The 19,244-nt window shown below is 39.2% G+C and overlaps 1 protein-coding gene across 1 annotated transcript in view; it reads left to right on the top strand.

The window, feature by feature from the left end:
* The window catches only part of TPP1 (tripeptidyl peptidase 1), a 1,081,063-nt gene that overhangs the window by 539,845 nt on the left and 521,974 nt on the right, over window positions 1-19,244 (top strand). The window contains exon 8 of the mRNA XM_044074266.1: window positions 16,788-16,976. Within this exon, the coding sequence (XP_043930201.1) occupies window positions 16,788-16,976 (189 nt within the window). The remainder of the gene's footprint in view (window positions 1-16,787; window positions 16,977-19,244) is intronic.

The raw sequence follows: 19,244 nt of genomic DNA on the forward strand, positions 1-19,244 counted from the left end.
TAGCTCTAAAACCATTTTACTGTGTTATGTGAGAAGCCTAGGTTAAACAGTGTGAGTCATGGTGTCAAAGGCCTTGGAGAGATCAAGGAATACTGAGGCTGTATAGCATCCTGCATATCTGGCCTTGTTCATGGTGTCTGTAAAAGATAATAGGGCTGTAGCTGTGCTGTGGCTAGATCTGAAGCCATGTTAGGTTTTGGTTAAAATATTGTTTTGCAATAGATATTGCATTACCTGCTGATGGATACCTCTCTGGAGAATTTTGGATATGGGTGACAAGATGAATATAGGATGGAAATTGGATGGATCAAAAGAGTTGCCTCATTTGTGGATGAGGGTGATGTGAGAGAGCTTCCATATGGTAGGAACTTCTGATGTGGATAAAGACCTATTTGTAAGGATACTGATTGGGTAGGTGACTGAGTTAGCAGCCAATTGAGGTAGTATGGGGGGAGATAAGCAGCTGAGGTATAGCATGGTTTTAGTTTTTGTAGCAGTTTCTTAATGGTGTCAGTGGGTATGGGCTGAAATGAGAATGGGGTTTGTATGACATTTTTTGAGTAGGGGGAGTTGGTTATGACAGGGTTACAAGTAGTTGAAAGCATGGGGTACCATGGGAAGTGTTTTTTATTCCTAGGTGACGGGTGGGGGGGTTCAGCATTAGGGGTGTTAGTTAATAAGTACGAAATTGATTTTATGAAGTGCTTGTTAAAGATTTCAGCTATTTGTGATGGAGGGATATCTGGTGATAGGGTGTGCTCTCAATTTCTTCCAGGGTTAAGTAGAGAAGATATTGAGTGCCAAAATTTACTTGGGGTTGATTTTATGCTGGAGTTGAAGCTGGGAATAATATGACTTCTTATCTCTGTTGATTAGTTTTGTCACTTTGTTACATAGTGTTTTGAAATTAACGTGATTTTTTTGTTTTGTTTTCAGGTTGACCAGGCTAGGTCCCTTTGCTTCATCAGGTGTTTACATTCCTTAGAGAGCCATGGTGTTGAGTCCTTTTTGATTCTTTTCATACGAATGGGAGCTGGTGTATTAAGTATGTGAAGAAAGGTGTTATTAAAGTATAGTACAGCATCATTAAGGGGTAGTTGTTTAAGGGGTGTCCAGTCTATTTCCTGTAGAAAATTGTTGAATTTATGCTGACAAAAATTAGTTGAGTTCTTAACTGATTTTATAGTGTGTACTCTTAGTTGTTGGGAGTTTGTTCTAAGGGAATAACCTGGTAGATGATTGCTCAGGGAGTTAGACAGTGTACCAGAAGAGGGGTAATTGGCAGGCTGGGATACCAGAATCCAGTCTAAGGTGGATTGGCAGGTAAGATCATTTTTGTATCTTGTTGGAGCATTGATAAGCTGAGAAAAACCATACAGATTTATACTATTTGTGGGGGAGTCGGAAGCTGTGATTTGGCAATCTACATTTACATCTCCTAAGATTATTGTTTCAAGGTTTATTGTTTGGGATGTCCAGGATAAAATATTTTCTCAACACTGATATATTATTACCTGGCGGGATATATATTATTATTATGCAAATTATTTTTGATATATTGAGGTTCTAAAAGGAGATTAGTACCTCAGCATTGGGAAAGATGGCTATATTACTGGTATAGGGTATGATGTTGAGTGTAGAGGGATATAGAAGTGCTATCCCCCCCCCCTTTTTTTAGATTTATCTCTTCTGGTTATTGCAAAGTTTGGAGGTATTAATTCTGAGTCTTTTACACCGGGGTGTAGCCATGTTTCTGTAAGGGCTGGTATGTCAGGTTTATTTTGATCGATCCAGGAATGCAATGGGGCTATTTTATTACATATACTTCTAAGGTTCAGCGTAAGTATGTTCAAATATTTGGGGTTACTCTTTTGGTTAGGATTAGAAGGTGGGCCAGAGCTAGGATGTATGTCTCCATATTTGAGTAGGTAGGTAATGAGGAAGGAGTACCATGGGAAGTGTTTTTTATTCCTAGGTGACGATACTGGTATCAAGTGTGGTTTTGTAGGAGGTAAGGAGGCCAATTTGTGGCTTGAATAATATGGGAGGGGAAAAGCTGAGAGGAGATATGTGAAAAGCTGTGTTGTTTATTGGTGTGATGGTAGGAGGAGTTTGTTGATATGTGGGGGTAAGCAAGGATATAGCTTTAGTGAGGTTGTGAATTAAGAGTAAAGAAGCTAGACAGGTTAGGAGGAGCATGTCAACTGTGATAGTGGTATTTATGTGTTAGAATGTAATATCAGGTGTAAACAGAGATTTTGTTATCCTGTGATATGTGTGCAGCTGAAGGTAAGGTTGGAAATGTTTTGACTTCAGGGTGGGCTTTGACAATGTGGTTAAGTGTTTTGCGATAAGGAGGGGTGGGAGAGATGTGACTGGTCAGTAGTACAATTATGGCACAATGTTAGTTTATGTGTATAATAGAAGAGAAGGTGGTAAGCCTGGAGTTAATGTAAGACAGTTTGAGGTGGTGATAGTATTGTGATGGTAAAATAGAGTAAGATGCAAAGAAGTATAGTAAGGGGAAGCAGATAAGTTTGGTTAAATAAAAGTAGGTAAGGTGTGAATGAAATGTGGGTGCGGACAAGGTAAAGTTGTATATAATTGGATCAGAGGAATGAGGGTGGAGTGGTTTGCTGGGGAGGGTGGAATATGGGGCAAGGGCAGGGGAGTGGAGTGAGCGAAGCGAATGGAGCTGGAAGAAACCCTGCAGATGGTTTACCACCATAAACAATCAGTGAGGTAGAATGTTCCTGAATACAAAGACAAGGTGACTGAACTCTAAAAACTTGACCTGAGTCAACAGCATCTGATTTTATAGTTATGGGCTTTTCACTGTCTTTTCCAGGGATCTATTACACTGATAAGAGTAAAATATGCTGAAGTGTTAATGTAGCTTCACCTTCAGCAGTAAAAGGCCTGTGAGTGTGGGTAAGTGGGGGTGGGAATATCCTTCCAGATGATTCAACACTACAAACAGAACACACTAGTGCACGACTTAACAAATTAAATTATTAGTCTGAGTCTATGAATTTGTCTTACATAGATTTAACTCAGTGAATTTTTTCCTTGTTACATTTTGCAACTGCAAGTGAACTTCAGCTGTGCAAGTTCTTTAGGTAGTGAATTGTTTTACTTCTTGTAGAGTGAAGCAGCTGGATGGGGAGAACACTTGAGACTAGACAAGGGGTAGTGAAGTGACTTTATCTAGTAAATGGAAGAGATTTGTGTTTTGGTCTGATGAAAAGGGTATTTATCCTTTCTCAGCCTCGATCGATAAGGTCTTGGAATACTTAACCACCTTATTTCAATTGGGAGCCTTTACTTCTACCGTTAGAGTTCATTTAGCTGCCATTTCAAATTTCCATAGCAGTTTCGATGACCATTCCTTGATGTCTCACTGTCCTTGCAAAACTTTCTTAAGAGCACTTTACATTTGAAACTGCCTTTCAGAGAGCCCATTGGGATTTTAACATTCATCTTACAATGTGTGGTCTTTCAGCCTTTCGAGCCAGCAGCCACCTGTCATATCAAGTTTTTATCTTGGAAGACTCTATTCCTAGTAGTCATCATTTCAGCCAGGAGAATCTCAGCAGGCTGTGTGTGTAAAATATCCGTATATCATTTTTCAGAAGGAGAGAGTATCACTCAGAACTAATTCCTCCTTTCTACCTAAACTTGTGTCTGATTCCAATATTAACCAGACCATAGGTTTACCAGTCTTTTCCCAAATTTCTCAAGCAAGGGAGAATATTGTTTGCATTTCTTGGATGCACACAGACAATTACATTTTTATTTGGATAGAACAAAATCATTTAGAAAATCGGACTAATTGTTTTTATCCTTTTCAGGTACTAGACTGGGCAAACCAGTTTCAAAGTCACTCTGTCAAAATGGTTGAGAGTTTGCATTACTTTTATTTATGACCAAAATAAACTAGACTTATCAACAAAAGTTAGGGCTAATTCTACCAGATCTGTTTCCACTTCAGTAGCCTTTCATTCCAGAGCTTCTGTGGATAGCACATGTGCAGCTGCAACTTGGGCTACCCCCCATACCTTTATCACTCATTACAAATTGGATACAGTCTCCAGGGGAAGAGCATCCTTTGGCTCTGTGGTGCTCAGGAATATTCTTCCCTAGGGCCTCCCAGGGTCTAACGTAGCTAGGGACTCTGTTCCAACAGTCAAGTATGAATGAAGATTGACAACATCAGATAAAGAAGTTTTGTTCTTACCATAACGTTCCATATGTCTTGTCAATCTTCACTCATTCTTGACATCCCACCCTCCTTACCCCTCCAAGAGACTCCTGGAGGTTCGTTACTAATCCTGGGGTTCTATTAGGGTCATTGCTCAGACAAAGCTTCCATGATTTTCTACTTTATGGGCAAAACTCGATCTGAGGTAAAGGGAAGAGAGGCAGTATGGGTAACCTTGGCTTGAGAGTTTCTGGCTGGTCTGAGCTTGATATAACAGCCGAGTTGATTCAGAGGATTGGAACCGAACCCAGCAGTCAATAGTGAATGAAGATCGACAATACAGATGAAACGTTATGTTTATATATATATATATATATATATATATATATATATATATATACACATGTGTGTGTGTGTGTGTGTATTTTTTTGCAAGGGAGCAAACTTTCCTGCACAACCCATGTGAAGGACTTCACCCAGCACACCCTCTGTTTAAATACACTAACTTCATTGTCAAGTTATCATTTAGACAGAAGAATCATGCAGGGGTGAAAGTACTCGCATGTATTGTGATCTCACATTACAGCAAAATAATGCAAAACACATGCAGGTATTAGTCACTTTGGGAACTGAATCCAGGAGGGCAGGACTTGATGAGATACATTTTGTCAAATGATCAGTGTCTGTATTTGAGAGGTAATGGCAGCTGCAGTTGTAGGACTTAAGCCAGCTGAGCTAAAACAGAGGCTGGTGCTGGTAAGAAGGAAGCTCACAAAGAAAAACTCAAACTACCTCTGTGCTGCAAGCCAGAAGGCATGGCAAACAACTTTTGATCTACTTTCTTGTTTTTCATAACTGCCTCAGCCAATTTATCATAATCTAAGCCATGCAAAGCTAGACTTTGAAGATACCTGGGAGTGTCTGGCCTGGAGTCAACTGGAGGAACTTGAACAATTGGAGCAACTGGACTCTTAGGCAGCACTAGTATTATTACAGGAATTTTTGATTCCCCTGAACCAGGGGGAACATTTTTTAAGAATGCATTTTTAGACGAGAAGATGCTTGAGAGATCTAATCTATAGATTTAGCTATTGTTACAGGAGCTAGAACAGGAAGAGGAAAAACCTTATTAGAAGGGGCAAATTTAAGATTCTTCTTTTTTAGGAGGGGTAGAAGATATAGAACTCTGTACATCAGAGGAGCCTGGAGTCTGTTTTGGTTTAGTGCAAGGTAAGTTGCTCAGAGACTTGCTGAATTTTCTTTCCATCTGAATGGACAGTGTTGGACACTGAATATGTCTGTAGGTTTTAATAATGTCCACATTTTGCAGCTTGTTTAAACTCTAAACTAACAGAGAAGCAAAAAATATCATGGCTTCCTCAAGACATTATAGGGCTTCTGTATTGCATCACTAAAACCCTTTTTTAAATGATGAGCCTTGGCCAGGAAAAAAATGTCTTTCTGACAGTAAAGTTTTACAAAATGCAATTCCTTTAATGAGACATAAAAAAAGAAAGAAGCATGAAAGGAATGTATCTAATGTTCTCCTTTTCATTCTTCCTCACCTATGGGTTACTGATCTGATCCTCTGATCTGACTCAGACCCATACTTCAGACTTCAGATCCAACGCTTGAGCTCCTCCCATAATGCCCTACTCCATTCTTATTGCCTCAGATCTTGTTTGTCGCCGTTGTGGTTAGACGCAGATTCTGCTTTCAAGCATTAGTAAGGAAATTTCCTTTTGGAATTATCTCTCTCTAAATTTTAAACCTTACCGTTTTTCCTTAATACTTCCCTCTTAGCTTTGCTGGCATTAGGAATAACTTGTTTTTTTTTTCTTACTGCTGTTTTAGTAGTCTTTCATACCATTGTTGGTACTCTCTTTACCTTTTGTAAATAGGGTAATTTGTATAATTACCACAGTTGGTAACATTGTCCTTTTTCTTCTTTTCTGTGTTCTAATATAAAAAAACTTTCTTGTATACTTTAAAGTTTAAGTTTTAGTTTTTCAACTGTATTGTCTTTTCCTTGCTGTCATGTCGGAAAAAAAATGATAGGTTTTAAAAAATGCACTTCCTCTGGGTATAAGATCTCCAACTCAGATGCCCACAAGGATTGCACTTATTGCCTTGGACCAGACCATTTAAAGGTCTTCTCCAAAGTGTTCACTTCAGCTACTTTCGCTGTCAGGTCGATTAATTATTTGGTGCACTTTACTAGGCTTCTGAAAGATTTGACAGTGTGCTCTACTTTCAATCCTAGAGTGCTGGCTGACAGGGATAACAATTTAATATCGAAAGGTTTACTTCTTGCTACTTCACTTTCTGGGGCTCAAACCCTTCAAAATCTAGTAAAGCAGCTTCTTTAGAGCACAAGAAAATGTCTTCTCCGAAGTCCCCAAGATCTTCAATGGAGCCTATAGGAAAAGTAAGAAAAATCATGGATCCAACATCTTTGGATCCAAAGTCTCTCAGCTTGCCCTCTGATCTGAAACCATCTTCAGATCCAAAGGTTTTGGCTCCAGTAGTTATCTCTCCTTCACCAATGACATCCACACCGGATCCTAAGTCCTCAGATCCAAATCCCGGTACATCTTGTAGGAGCTGTACTCGGACTCTGAAGAAACATTCCAGGCCCACTTCCACAGAGTCTTCTAGGTCCTCCAGATGTTTATCAAAATCAGATGTGGATAGGATGATGGGAAAATTTCTCAGAGCTCAGATCCAGATGGGGTTCCTGTCAGCTCCATCCCCTGCCGGGATCCATAAGTGTGCATTCAAAGTCCATTTTATCTCCTTCTCTAATCTGCCACATGGTTTCAGAGCCCCAGGATCTGAGATTCCTGAGAGCCTCAGCCTCCTCCACTCTGACTATTTCCTTGATGGTTTCTGCTATCCCTAGATCAGAACAGGTCACAGAGCCAAAGTGGCAACGTCAGATCCAAGGGGGTAGGTTGGCTCCAGTTTTGTTGGATCCATCTCTTCCCCTCAGAGCTTTGGCCATAGACAGTTTGTATCTGATTCTCCTCTCAAGGCTCGGATCTGGGGGTGGCTGTAATCTACCTTCCTCTGAAGCTTTGACTCTGAGAGAGCAGGTCAGGGCTTCTCATATTCCTTTGGCATTCCATTGACTCAGCATGGGTACCTGTTTGTGAAATTGGTCAAAGCAATTTCAACTTTTTTTCTCGAATGAACACATCAACATAAGAACAGTGCCTTGGCCCAGATAAAGGTGAAAGTGTGGACTCAAATTTTGTGAAGGATGTATCAATTTATAGTGTAAACGAGTAAACAATGAAAATGAACACTGTTGTCTTTATAATGGTTGTTTCATTGGTGAAAGATGTGACATTTGTAATGGATGTACAAGGAGAAATGTATTACATTTAGGGGAAAGTGATGTTCAAAGTACAACTAAATGTGTAAATGCAAATGAGGTTAGATGCAACAATTATGCCGTGTTTTATGACCACAATCTTGGTCTGGATGACAATACTTTCAATCAGAGGGAAAGCAGTATTCACAATATAAGTGGGCAATCGAATTTGGAAATATTAGTTCAATGTTTGAATAAGCAATGTTGTGAAGACAAGGGTTTGGAGCCTGTGATTATTGTTAATGATGAGTGACTTTAAAATGTATAATTATTCACAATTAAACCCTAATGGCCAACATGCTAATTTATTAGCTAAAGGTTTTACTTTTGTACCCTGTAGAACAGGAAACATAGCAAACACTCTTATTGATTTGAAATGTTTTACCAGGAAGCTAAATCTAAAGATTTGGTTTAACCATGGTAGTGACCTGGGTAATTACATTCATGAAGGGCACAGGAAACCAAGTACCTTTAACCCCCCTTTGAACAATGTGATTGGATTATTTGAAAAAATTTGTGAAAAGGATATTAGGCAAGTTTATAATGCTTATAAAACCAGGGACCAGGAAAGGGTTTCCAACATGACTAAAGAAGAACAACAATTATTGCTAGACTTGACTAGCCACACCACTGTCCGGTTCATGAAACTGGACAAGGGTAATGCTGTAGTGATCATGGACAAGGGGGATTACCTTGACGGGATGAACTCCTTACTTTTGGATGGCACCTATGAAGAAAGTTCTTTGAATGAAATAAAGATGTCATACCGTAAGATAGACCTATTATTAGACGACATGTTATATCAGGGTCAGAGTGATGAAAAGGAGCATTTTTTATATGAAAAATGAACATCCCATGGTTTCCAACATCTTTTGGGATTCCAAAATAGATGGTAAGAGGTCCAAGACATGCTTTATTGGTAAATATGTAGATCAGAATATGCAAAAAAGCTTGAAAGTCTTTAAATATATTAGTAAGGATTCTTGGTAGTTTTTGAACAAGCTTAATGGGATTGAAGTTACCCCTGATTTAACTATGGTCACGATCGATGTATGTAATCTTTTTCAGTAATACCTCATGATGAAGGGTTAAATTGGTTAGAATAGCAGCTTAACAAGATTAAAAATTTTAATCAGGATGAGGTGAATAAGTTCATTGTGCTGATGGAGGTAGTATTAAAGAATAACTACCCTCATTTTGAAGGACAGTATTACAAACAGGTTAAGGGTGTGGCAAAGGGGGTGGCTTGCACCCCTATTTTTGCTAACTTGGTCATGTCCTTCTGGGAACAGGAATACCTGATGAAAAGCCCCATCATGTCACAAATAGTGCATTACACTAGGTTTTTGGACGACCTTTTCCTGATTTGGAAGGGAACTGAGGTTAGGTTAAAAGAACTTATGTGTTTCATTAATAAAACTTCTGAACCCAATAAGGTTAGGATTAACTATTTGGATGTTGACCTGGAAATGGATCAGATGAATAAAAGGTTTGTAACTAGGATTTATAGAAAAAAAAACCTTTTCCAGTTCATATTTGGATTACAGCAGTTGGCACCAGCACCATCAACCGTAGTTAAGGGGCAAATGGTGTGGGCTGCTAGAATGGTTAGTTCACAGGAAGAGCTCCTTAGTGAATTGGAATTTATTATGCAGATATTTAAACAGAGAGGGTATCCAAATGGTCTGTTATGTGATGTTAGTATTGAAGTAAAAAGTAAACGTGACAAAGGCATGTACAAGCCCATTTTGGGGAATGGAATTTGTGGACTTCAGGGTGGATTGGTGGATAAACCCAACACTAGTATGAGTTTTAATAATCACTTATAATGGTGTGGCAAATACAGTTCTTGACATTGTTAAAAACAATTGGGAAATTTTGCAGTTTGATGCAAACATTGCACAAAAAGTGGGAAAAGCTCCCAGATTTGTGTTTAGAAAAGGTAGATCCCTGAAAAACATCTTAGAGAGGGGGACAGGGCATCACAGATGTAATAGGAGAGTTGGGAATTATAAGTGTAACATGTGTATACTGTTCATTCATTCTTGAAACGGGGAATTTTAATGCAAATGGAAAGGCAATTTACATTAAGGGGCATTTTAACTGTAATAGTAGCAATGTGATTTATTTGACAGGCATTTGCAGGAATGTCGAGGACACCAATTTAAGTTTCTGGTGATTCAACAATTACTCAAGGATGAGCAGGGTAGACTTTTGGATGTACATTTAGATATACTGGAACTGAGGTGGCAATTGTTTTTAAATGCATCTCAGTATCCAGGTATAAATGAGATGATTAGCATCTCTAGTATTTTAAAATTGCATAACATTTTAGGGTAAAAAATATAAAGTATTACTTCTTCCTTAAGGTCATGGTATTGTTTTAATGGAAGTATAAAAAATTCATGTTTTTAATGCTTCAGTTGTTGATATGGCATGTGGTTTATACAGCATTCATTTTTTTATTTCAATGCAGCAACTGGTTTATGTAAATTGTTTTTATTGTTTAATTGGGGTTGGTTTATAAGTGGCTGGGTGCTTTTTGGCTTATTGTTCTGAAGAAGTCCCTTGAGTGGGGAAGAAAGCGCTTAACTTGGAATAAACTGTGTTTTTCGTGCCATTCTGTGGTGTTTTTCCTTTCCTTTCCTTTTGCTGATGGAGAAAATTCTTCCAGAGGCAGAGGGGAAATTTTAAGGGTAAATGTCACCCTAGAGGGCCCTATCAGTGCTCTTGAAGTGCTGCTCAACTGTCCAACTCTGGAGGCAGTCGGGAGTCGGTTCTCTTTGCACCTAAATGTCCAGACAGACATCACAAGGGATTTATGGATGTTAAGAATAATATCCAAAGGTTATTAATACCATTTTCCCTTCTTCCTCATTGTCAAAGGAAGAAGCTTCCTGACATTCCACCTAGTCAGAGGAAGGCCACAGCGCAAGAAATACAAAAGCTGCTGGAAGAAAGAGTCATCCAGAAGGTCCCACCAGACCAGATAGGATTCTGAACTTATTCATGCTTCTTTGTAGTGCCAAAGAAAACAGGGGACCTCTGATCCATTTTGAATCTAAGCAAATTGAACCAGCATGTAAAGAATGTGAAGTTCCAAATGGTCACTATTCAGTTCATCCTGCCTTTTCTGCACAAGGATGATTGGATATGCTCTATAGATGTTCAGGACACATAGTGTCATATCACAGTAGACAATCCAGAAGACATCTCTGCTTTTGGCTAGGGCCAGTCATTACCAATTCAGAGCTCTGCCCCTTGAACTTACAACAGCCTCTAGGGTGTTTACCAAATGCATGGCAGTAGACGCAGCTCACTTGAGACTGAAGGGATTCCAGGTGTTTCCATATCTGGGTGACTATCTCCTCACCACCCCCTCCAAGTGTCAACTGCAACATGCCAGGGACTCTTTGCTCCAGATTTGCAACAGCACTTTATGCATTAGAATAAATCTTGCCAAATCCAAACTTGCACCAATTAAGAGCCAGGAGGTCATTGGGACAGTTTTGGACACAGCAACACAAATAGTATCTTTACCTCTCCACCCCATTACTCACATCAAAAACCAGATTCAGGCTATCCTTTTTCATCCATCTCCTTCAGCAAGATTAGTGCTTCAAGCATTTGGCGTGATGCCAGCTGCCCTAATAGTATTCTCTCTTGCACGTTTCTTTATGTGGGACCTCTAATGGACCCTAGCTGTACAGTGGTCCATTCTGTATCAACCCCTGTCTTTTCAAGTAAAACTCACCCCAATTTGCAAACAACACATTCACTGCTGGATACAATCCGAAGATCTTTTTCTGGATAGACCCTTTGTTCTACAAAACCCAGTAGCCACAGTGACCATGGATGCTTCTCAACTGGGGTGGGGGATCATATCTTGGGAAGAACTCTCCAAGGCGTGTGGTCACCCCAAGAGACCAACTTGCATATTAATGTCCTAGAGATGAGAGCAGTCATTTTATCATTGCAGGCATTTCAAGATGCTCTTCCCTTGGGGACTACTGCAGTTCAGACCGACAACATGAATATAGTCTGAAAATACTAGTGTGTAATGTTAGTAGTAAAAACAACCAATTCCAGTCAAAGCCAACGAGGCAGGTAATTCCCAATAATGTCCAGACCAAAGTTGCAGTATCCTTTATGCTTATCCTTCTCTTCCCGTGCTTCCAAGATTTTTGCGGAAAGCAAGAAGGCTGAAGAGTTCAGTCATCCTCATTGCCCCCTTCATGCCTTGGCAAGTATGGTTCCACTCTCCACAGTTTCATCTTCATTATCCTCCATGGATACTGGAGCCTACTCAGGGTCTTCTCTCTCACCTGTCAGGGATTCACCACCTCAACATTCAAGCCCTCAAGCTGACCATATGGTTTCTCCACTTCCAGTAATAGTTAGACAGTCCAGGTTCTCTTACCCAGTTTGTGACATTATTTTGGCTTCTCAAAAGGATTCTACCAAAAAGGTTTATAAAAGTAAATGGAAAAGGTTCTCTATTTGGGCATCAGATAAGGAGACTGATCCTTTTTCTGCACCATTTTCAGCTATTCTTCATTTTTTTACAACTATTTTCAAAGATGGGGCTAGTTTGTCTACAATTAAAAATCAACAAAAGACACCCAAAACTGGGTTTGCTTTGTAGAGAGAAAAAAATCCTTATAAAAGACTATAAATTATCCCTTGAAAAAATGTTACTACTACCCAGCCTACTGTATACGTCTCCAATCCTGGCTAACTTACAGTCCATTCTTATGTTTAAGCTTGAGCTAACTCATAACAAAATCGCTAGATTTCCTGTAAACCAACCCTACACCTCTCATCACTGCCTTTCACTAAAAAAACCTACAGTGGTTAGAATTACAACAACTTCTCCCACAACTGCACCTAACTCATTCCATCCTCAACAAACCTACTTTCTGCCCAGCTGTTTTAACTCTCATCTCTTATTACGCTGCCAAACCCACACTCTGTAGCTCCAATCAACACCTCTTGGAAGTACAGTGGATATAAAAGTTTACACACCCCTGTTAAAATACCAGTTTTTGTGATATAAAAAGATAAGACCACAATAAATCATTTCAAAACTTTTCCCACCTTTAATATGATGTGACCTATAACCTATACAATTCAATTGAAAAACAAACAAATCTGTTAGGGGAAAAATATAAGAAATAAAAAAACGTACAATAAACTGGTTGCACAAGTGTGCACGCCCTTAAACTAATACTTTGCTGAAGTACCTTTTGATTTAATTACAGCATTCAGTCTTCTTGGGTACACACCTGACATCAATTAAACAGACTCTGATTAACCCCAAATAAAGTTCAGCTGTCCTAGTAGGATTTTCCTGACATTTACTCAGTTGCTGCTACAGCAAAAGCCATGGATTACAAACCCAAGAAAACTATTGGTAAATGTCTCTACAGCCACTCAGTTGATCTTGTCTGGAACTCACTTCCTTTGAGCATCAGAACTATTCCTAACACAAATAGCTTTAAAAAAGCTGTAAAAGACACCTTATTAAACTCTTGGTCCTGCTTCTGCCACAACCCAACATAATCGTCCCCACTTCTTAACACCTCATGGCCATTCTACCACTTAACATTCACCCAGATGTCTGCCCCAGCCCTCATTTCCCCATACCTCTTTACTAACTCCTCTTCCTTTAATTTCCTTTCTATCTGTACTTTACCTATCCCTACTTCTACCCGTCTCCCTACTAACTTCACTCCTCCTCACACAGCGTACTCCCTCACCTGACCTCTCTCTTTGCTACTAGCTTTTACCTAAATGTTTTACTTTAATTATTTTTCTCTGTCTTGTTTTACAATTGTGATATTCAGTCTAGTTCCTAATGCTATTCTGAGCCTTAGATTTTATGCTTACACTACTAAGTGATTTCACATTTTATGCTTTATGTACCATTTTTTAATGTTAATGTCAGGAAATTTTCTCCCCGGGCCTCCGCTGAAAAAGGGCTTTAGCTTAGTCAGACTAACCCAGTCAACAAATGTCAAAATAAAAATTAACCTTCCAGTTGGTAGCAGTTTTAAATTTCCACACAGGGAGTAAATCTTGACTTCCTCTGGATTGTGTAAAGCTTTTATGAAACGTATTTTTCATCTGAGATCTCCGATAAAAGATACCTCAACTCCTTGGGATCTTACAACGGTACTTGAAGGCTTAACACAAAAACCTTTTGAACCATCAGACAAATCTGATCTAAAATTTCTGTCATGGAAGATGGTTTTCTTGATAGCGATAACCAGCAAAATGAATATCTGAACTCCAGGCTCTTTCAGCAAAAAAAACTTATATTGTTTTCTTAAAGATAGGGTTTCTCTGCAGACTAACACTTTTTTTACCTAAAGTAGCTTCTGAAAATAACATCAACCAATCCATTTATTTGCCAGTTTTCTTTCCAAGTATTGCCAATAAAGGAGAGTACATGGTACGCCTCCTTGAAGTGCACAGACAACTACATTTTTACTTCACATGAAAAAACAGTTTAGAAAGTCAGATCTGCTTTTTGTATCAATCTCTCTCTCTCTCTCTCTCCAAATCTCCTAGGCCATCCAGTTTCTAGAGTTACCCTAGCTAAATTGAATGCAGACTGCATCTCATGGATTTCCTCTCAGAAGGTATGACATTACCAAAACCTCCCAGTGCTCACTCAGCTAGATGCATGGCTACTTCATCTGCCTTTTGGTCAAGAATGTCTGTTGATGACATTTGCAGCTACATGGTTCAAGACTCATACCTTTGTTTCACATTACAAATTGGACATCATATCTAGAAATTGAGCCTCTTTTGGTTCAGCAGTACTCCGGAATATCCTTCCATGAGAGCCACCCAAGGTCAACGTAGCTGGAGACTCTGTCATACAAATGAGGAAGAATGAAAAGGACAGCAGATTGTAAATTGTGTACTCACCATAACTAGGCATCTGTGTTGTCCATTTTCTTTCTTCCTCAACTCCCATCCATCTCCCATTCATTCTTCTGGAAGGACCTCTTGGTGGACTGTGTTTGGAACCTACAGTTCCAGGTTTGAGCCCTGTCTTTTCTATCTGGCTGTATCTGTTTTTCTTCAGATAGAGCAGCAAACTTTATCTGAGGCAATAGGGATGGAGTTGGACACTAAAGTAGAGGGAGGATTTCAAGAGTTGGATCCAAAGTCTGAAGTATACGGTCGAGTCATATCTGAGGATCGGATCTGTAACCCATAAGTGAGGAAGAATGAAAATGGACAACACAGATGCTTAGTTACAGTGTGTACATGACTTAAAAATTGTATTTATGCACAGATTCACTCATGCTTTTAACAAATATTGCCAAAAAGTAGTAATGTAGCCTAAAACCATTTTATTTTGACTCTACTCAGTGTGCCAAAGAAGATGTAATGGAGAGTGAGGGAGGACTGATGTATTTTGCAAAGGGAAGTGTTACAGGCAGCTGTTTTTTTTTTTTTCTGCTGAACAGTTCTGATGCCTCCAGTGTCAGGTGAAGAGTTTACAGAAGATGGAGCCTCTCTTATTAGATCAAGCCATGCAACTGATTTTTGTATATGGGTTCCTTCCATCAAATGTAGTCCAAGGCAGAATAAGAAAATATTGCTTATGAAAACCTTTTGATATTTACTGGCATGTGAGAATGTGTATAAACTATACGTATTTTGTAACTTTGTGTCACTGTTTAGACTCACTGAGTTCCCAAGATCTAGTCTTTATAGCTGAAACAGAATGGTACTTATTATATGCTAACAAGACTTTTTCCTTGCATAATATGACTTTTGAGTATATTACATTTTATGTGATTGTTTTATGTTGCTAAATGCTTGAAATGTCTGCCAGTATAACTTAGTGGAAGAGATACCAAGCAGAAAAAAACACTGCATTTCAGAAGATTGTTTCATGTAGTCTCCCATTATATACTGTGAAATTCTGAGCAAGTCACTTATGTCAATCAAAGCTCATGGGACGTGTGAAATCAGTCTTCTGAATAATTACTAGACAACAAGGAGTGGAAAATCTGAATTATGATCTCTGATTGTGGTATAAGTGCAGGGGCTCAGGTGGCATATGCAGATAATTTTAATGTTATCATTTTTAGGAGTGGAGCAGCATTAAAGGTACAATGTGGTCTTTGCAGGTTTTCAGAAACATAGGTGCTGCTTCACTTGCATGGGAAAAAAACTGCTACATAAATCCTTAATGAGTGCTAGTTTGTTGTCATCTCTAAGGAGAGGGTAGGTCTTGACTTTTTATCTAAGCTGACATCTGCTCATGATCGTTATGACCTATAGGGCCCCACCAAATTTTCATTATTCCAGCACTTATGATACTAGTTGGTGTCATTGAAATCAACTCAAGACTCCTGCTTTTTCTAAACTGTCTTGCTTAAATATTGTCACCTTCCTGGAAATCCCTTCTTATCAGACGTAAGTCCATTTGTTCCATAGTGGTAAAGATCATCTACTAGAATGAAAGCCATCTGGATGGAATCCTCATTCATTTAGCCATAAGGGTTTATTTTGCCCTTACTGGCATCCTGACTATAAGACCCATTTCCCTAGCCTAACCGCGAACATGGGTAGGGAGACATGCAACCAGCAGCACTGTGGGGACCATGATGTCTTTTTCCTCTGGGAAAGCAAACACCAGAGCCCCTTGCTGAATGAATGCTAGCAACAGTCAGCAGCTTGGTATACCACATACACCCAGATGCAGTTCACAAGTCCCATCCCTTCCGTCAAAAGATCGCAGCAGCATGTGGCCGGCTCCATCCCTTCCTTTAGGATGGGTATACCCATCTTTCCTTCCAGTTCCGTTAAGCACCCAAACTGCTTAATTGAACTCTGGTTGCCTGGGCAGTAGTCTGGACTTTATCCCTCAATGCCACTGGGCTAGTAGCAGTCCACGTCAAATACAGGGCATCAAGGTGCATCTTTAACTGTTTCCTTAAAGTGCTTGCTTTGATAGACAGTACTAGGCAATGATGTGCCATATTAACTGTCAGGCAGGCCAGAAAGGTATAAGAAAGTTGCCATATGAACTGTCAGGAAGGCCAGAAACCTAGAAAAAATTTTTATGTGAAACTACTAGACCAAAGTTATTACTGAAAAGTACAACAAATAAAAAGAAGGGTTTTGTTTCTGGTTATGACTGTTTATGAAAATAAATGAAGTATTGTTATCTAATTTTTACAGGGAGACATGAATCCCAAGAGCCCTTCCTGGAATGGCTGCTACTATTGAGTAACATGTCAGCTATCCCCTGGGTGCACAGCGTTAGCTATGGAGATGATGAAGACAGCCTTTCTGTAGCATACATGGAAAGAATTAATGTGGAGTTCATGAAGGCGGGTGCAAGAGGACTTACCATTCTATTTGCTTCAGGTAGCAAATTATGTCATACATCTTATTTCTCTTTCAGAAATGCTTTTTGAAAAATAGTTGCATCTAAGTCATATTTAGCAAGCATTGTACTGCATAATTAATGAAAATTTTGATTGAGTCCACTGGACAAATACACATAAGAATTAACAGTAAAATGATGTAGTGGCATAAGTGATCTACAGATATGCATCCATAATTGTATAATGAAAAACAAAATGGTTGCAAGACTTCTGAAAACTTTAATCAGCAACAAACACTAACTTGTATAACTCATATAGCTCTGATGTTGCTTAGTTCTTTCATGTATTTACAGCTGTCTGTCACCTCTGCTGAGTGAAGTGCTTTTTTGAGTTAAGAGTTAAGACTTTTATTTTCCTGTAGCTGTTGTCCTTGTATGCCGATTTCAAATGTTTCTAATATGGTTGTACTGGAAAAATGACACATGCACCAGGCTTGTTTGTAGTTGTTCCACAAAACTGATCACTTTTATTTAGCTTCCTTTCTGTTGTTGTTTCTCTTACTTTTTCAGTAAGTCTCAGCCATTTACTGCTTCCAACCCTGTTACACCCTTCTTTTGCCCAGTCACAGGACTGCCTGGTTTACACCAACCAGGCATACAGAGCCTCAAAGTGCATTTTAAACTCCTAAGGGAAAGGAACAGCTACTGTCACCTCACCTACCTTTGGGGAGGAACCCCAGCTGATTCTCCTTTTTAGACTAAATGACTTTGTTTGCACCTGGTGGTTCACCTCCTATGAGGATTGGATCAAAGTACGTGGAAGCATGCATATGCACCACATGAGCAAGCGCTATTCGAAGTCACAGTTGTAGTAAGGGTGAGGAAGTTAGGTGCATAAACGAAAAATCAGTAAATTCCTGCAGCAAATGATGGCACCTGTTTTGATAATCAACTGTTTCCTTCCAAGGAGTAAATAGCCTGGTGGGCTTCACTCCCAGGAGAAAAGAATGGGTTATTAGGGCGGTCAAGGAGGAAGTCTTGATAGTCATGGTTGGTGTGATTTAAGAAAAAAAAATTACAAAAAAAGAGTCTTTCTCCTCTTGTCTGTATTGAGACACATGTCTGTGCTTTTTATGAAGTCTGCACAACTTTTTCTATGGAAGTGCATTCTTTGTGTCTGAGTGTAGTGTATTTAATGCGCAAGATGCTAAGTGGGATTAGTAGCATCTCACTTGGGAGGTGCTGTATATTATAAACATTTTTGCACGGATCTTTTGCTTTGGTGATTTGTTTAATCTTTATTAAACCATCAGATATAGTCAATGTATAAGTTACAAGTATTGTCAGCCCTTCTTGTGGTAATGGGGACATTGCATCATCATGGATATGTTTATATCAGCAGTTAATAATGTGAGGTGCTCTAAACCACATGAGAATGCTGTTGGTAAGGAGGAGCATTTTTTCTGATGCATGATAAAGTATATATTCAGGCAAACGTGAGACAGCACTATTTGTTACTGGTACTGCAAAATGGGATATATTGCAAGTGTGGCTGTGGAAAACATTCCTTTATTTATAATAGTGGACAATACTTATGGATGCTGCATGAATGCTTCTCTTTTACAACACATCCATGGCTATTGGTTTGTAATCAGACTTATCTTGATACTATCTGCACATGCCAGTAGGGTTCACAGGCTTTTCCTGTTAAGCATGTGGCTTATTTTTCCCCACATACCAGAATTAATTTTGAATGTTCTTTTACTTTTCTTCATGATTTGACTTAAAGGGATGTTCTGAAAGCAGACACTGTGCTAACCTCATCAGACACTCCATGTTTCACTTCCCAAAGTGTAGAAGTCTAGGGAACAGTCAGAATTTTCTCTGCAGATTTTAAAGTGGAGTCCTGATACTTGCTGCTAGTTAGCAGATGCTCCCTGATTATGAAAGGGCAAAGTGACATTTTGCTAGGTATTATCAGGATCAGCTGGAGCTGCACTTCATTCCTGTCAGACAGCATACTTCTTTAAAGCCCCATGTGAATTGAATGGAGCACTGCCATATGTTATGCTGCTAATATGTAATTAAACAGCATCACACTCTTACACATCTAACAAGCAGTGAGCTTCATGCTGACTTTTAAAAGTTACAGAGGGACTCTTGAAGTCACTGTAGACTAGAGTTGCACTCTAGAGATTGTGTGTAATGAGGTCAGTAGCTATCTCCAAGCATTGTTGGAAAATGCTTTTTAAGGTTTTGTAGTACAAGTTTGATTTATGAAGATATGTATGTTTATGTACTGTACAGGA

Source organism: Protopterus annectens, chromosome 6.part0, assembly GCF_019279795.1.
Source record: "Protopterus annectens isolate FY-2018-M chromosome 6.part0, PAN1.0, whole genome shotgun sequence".
Taxonomy (NCBI): domain Eukaryota; kingdom Metazoa; phylum Chordata; order Ceratodontiformes; family Protopteridae; genus Protopterus; species Protopterus annectens.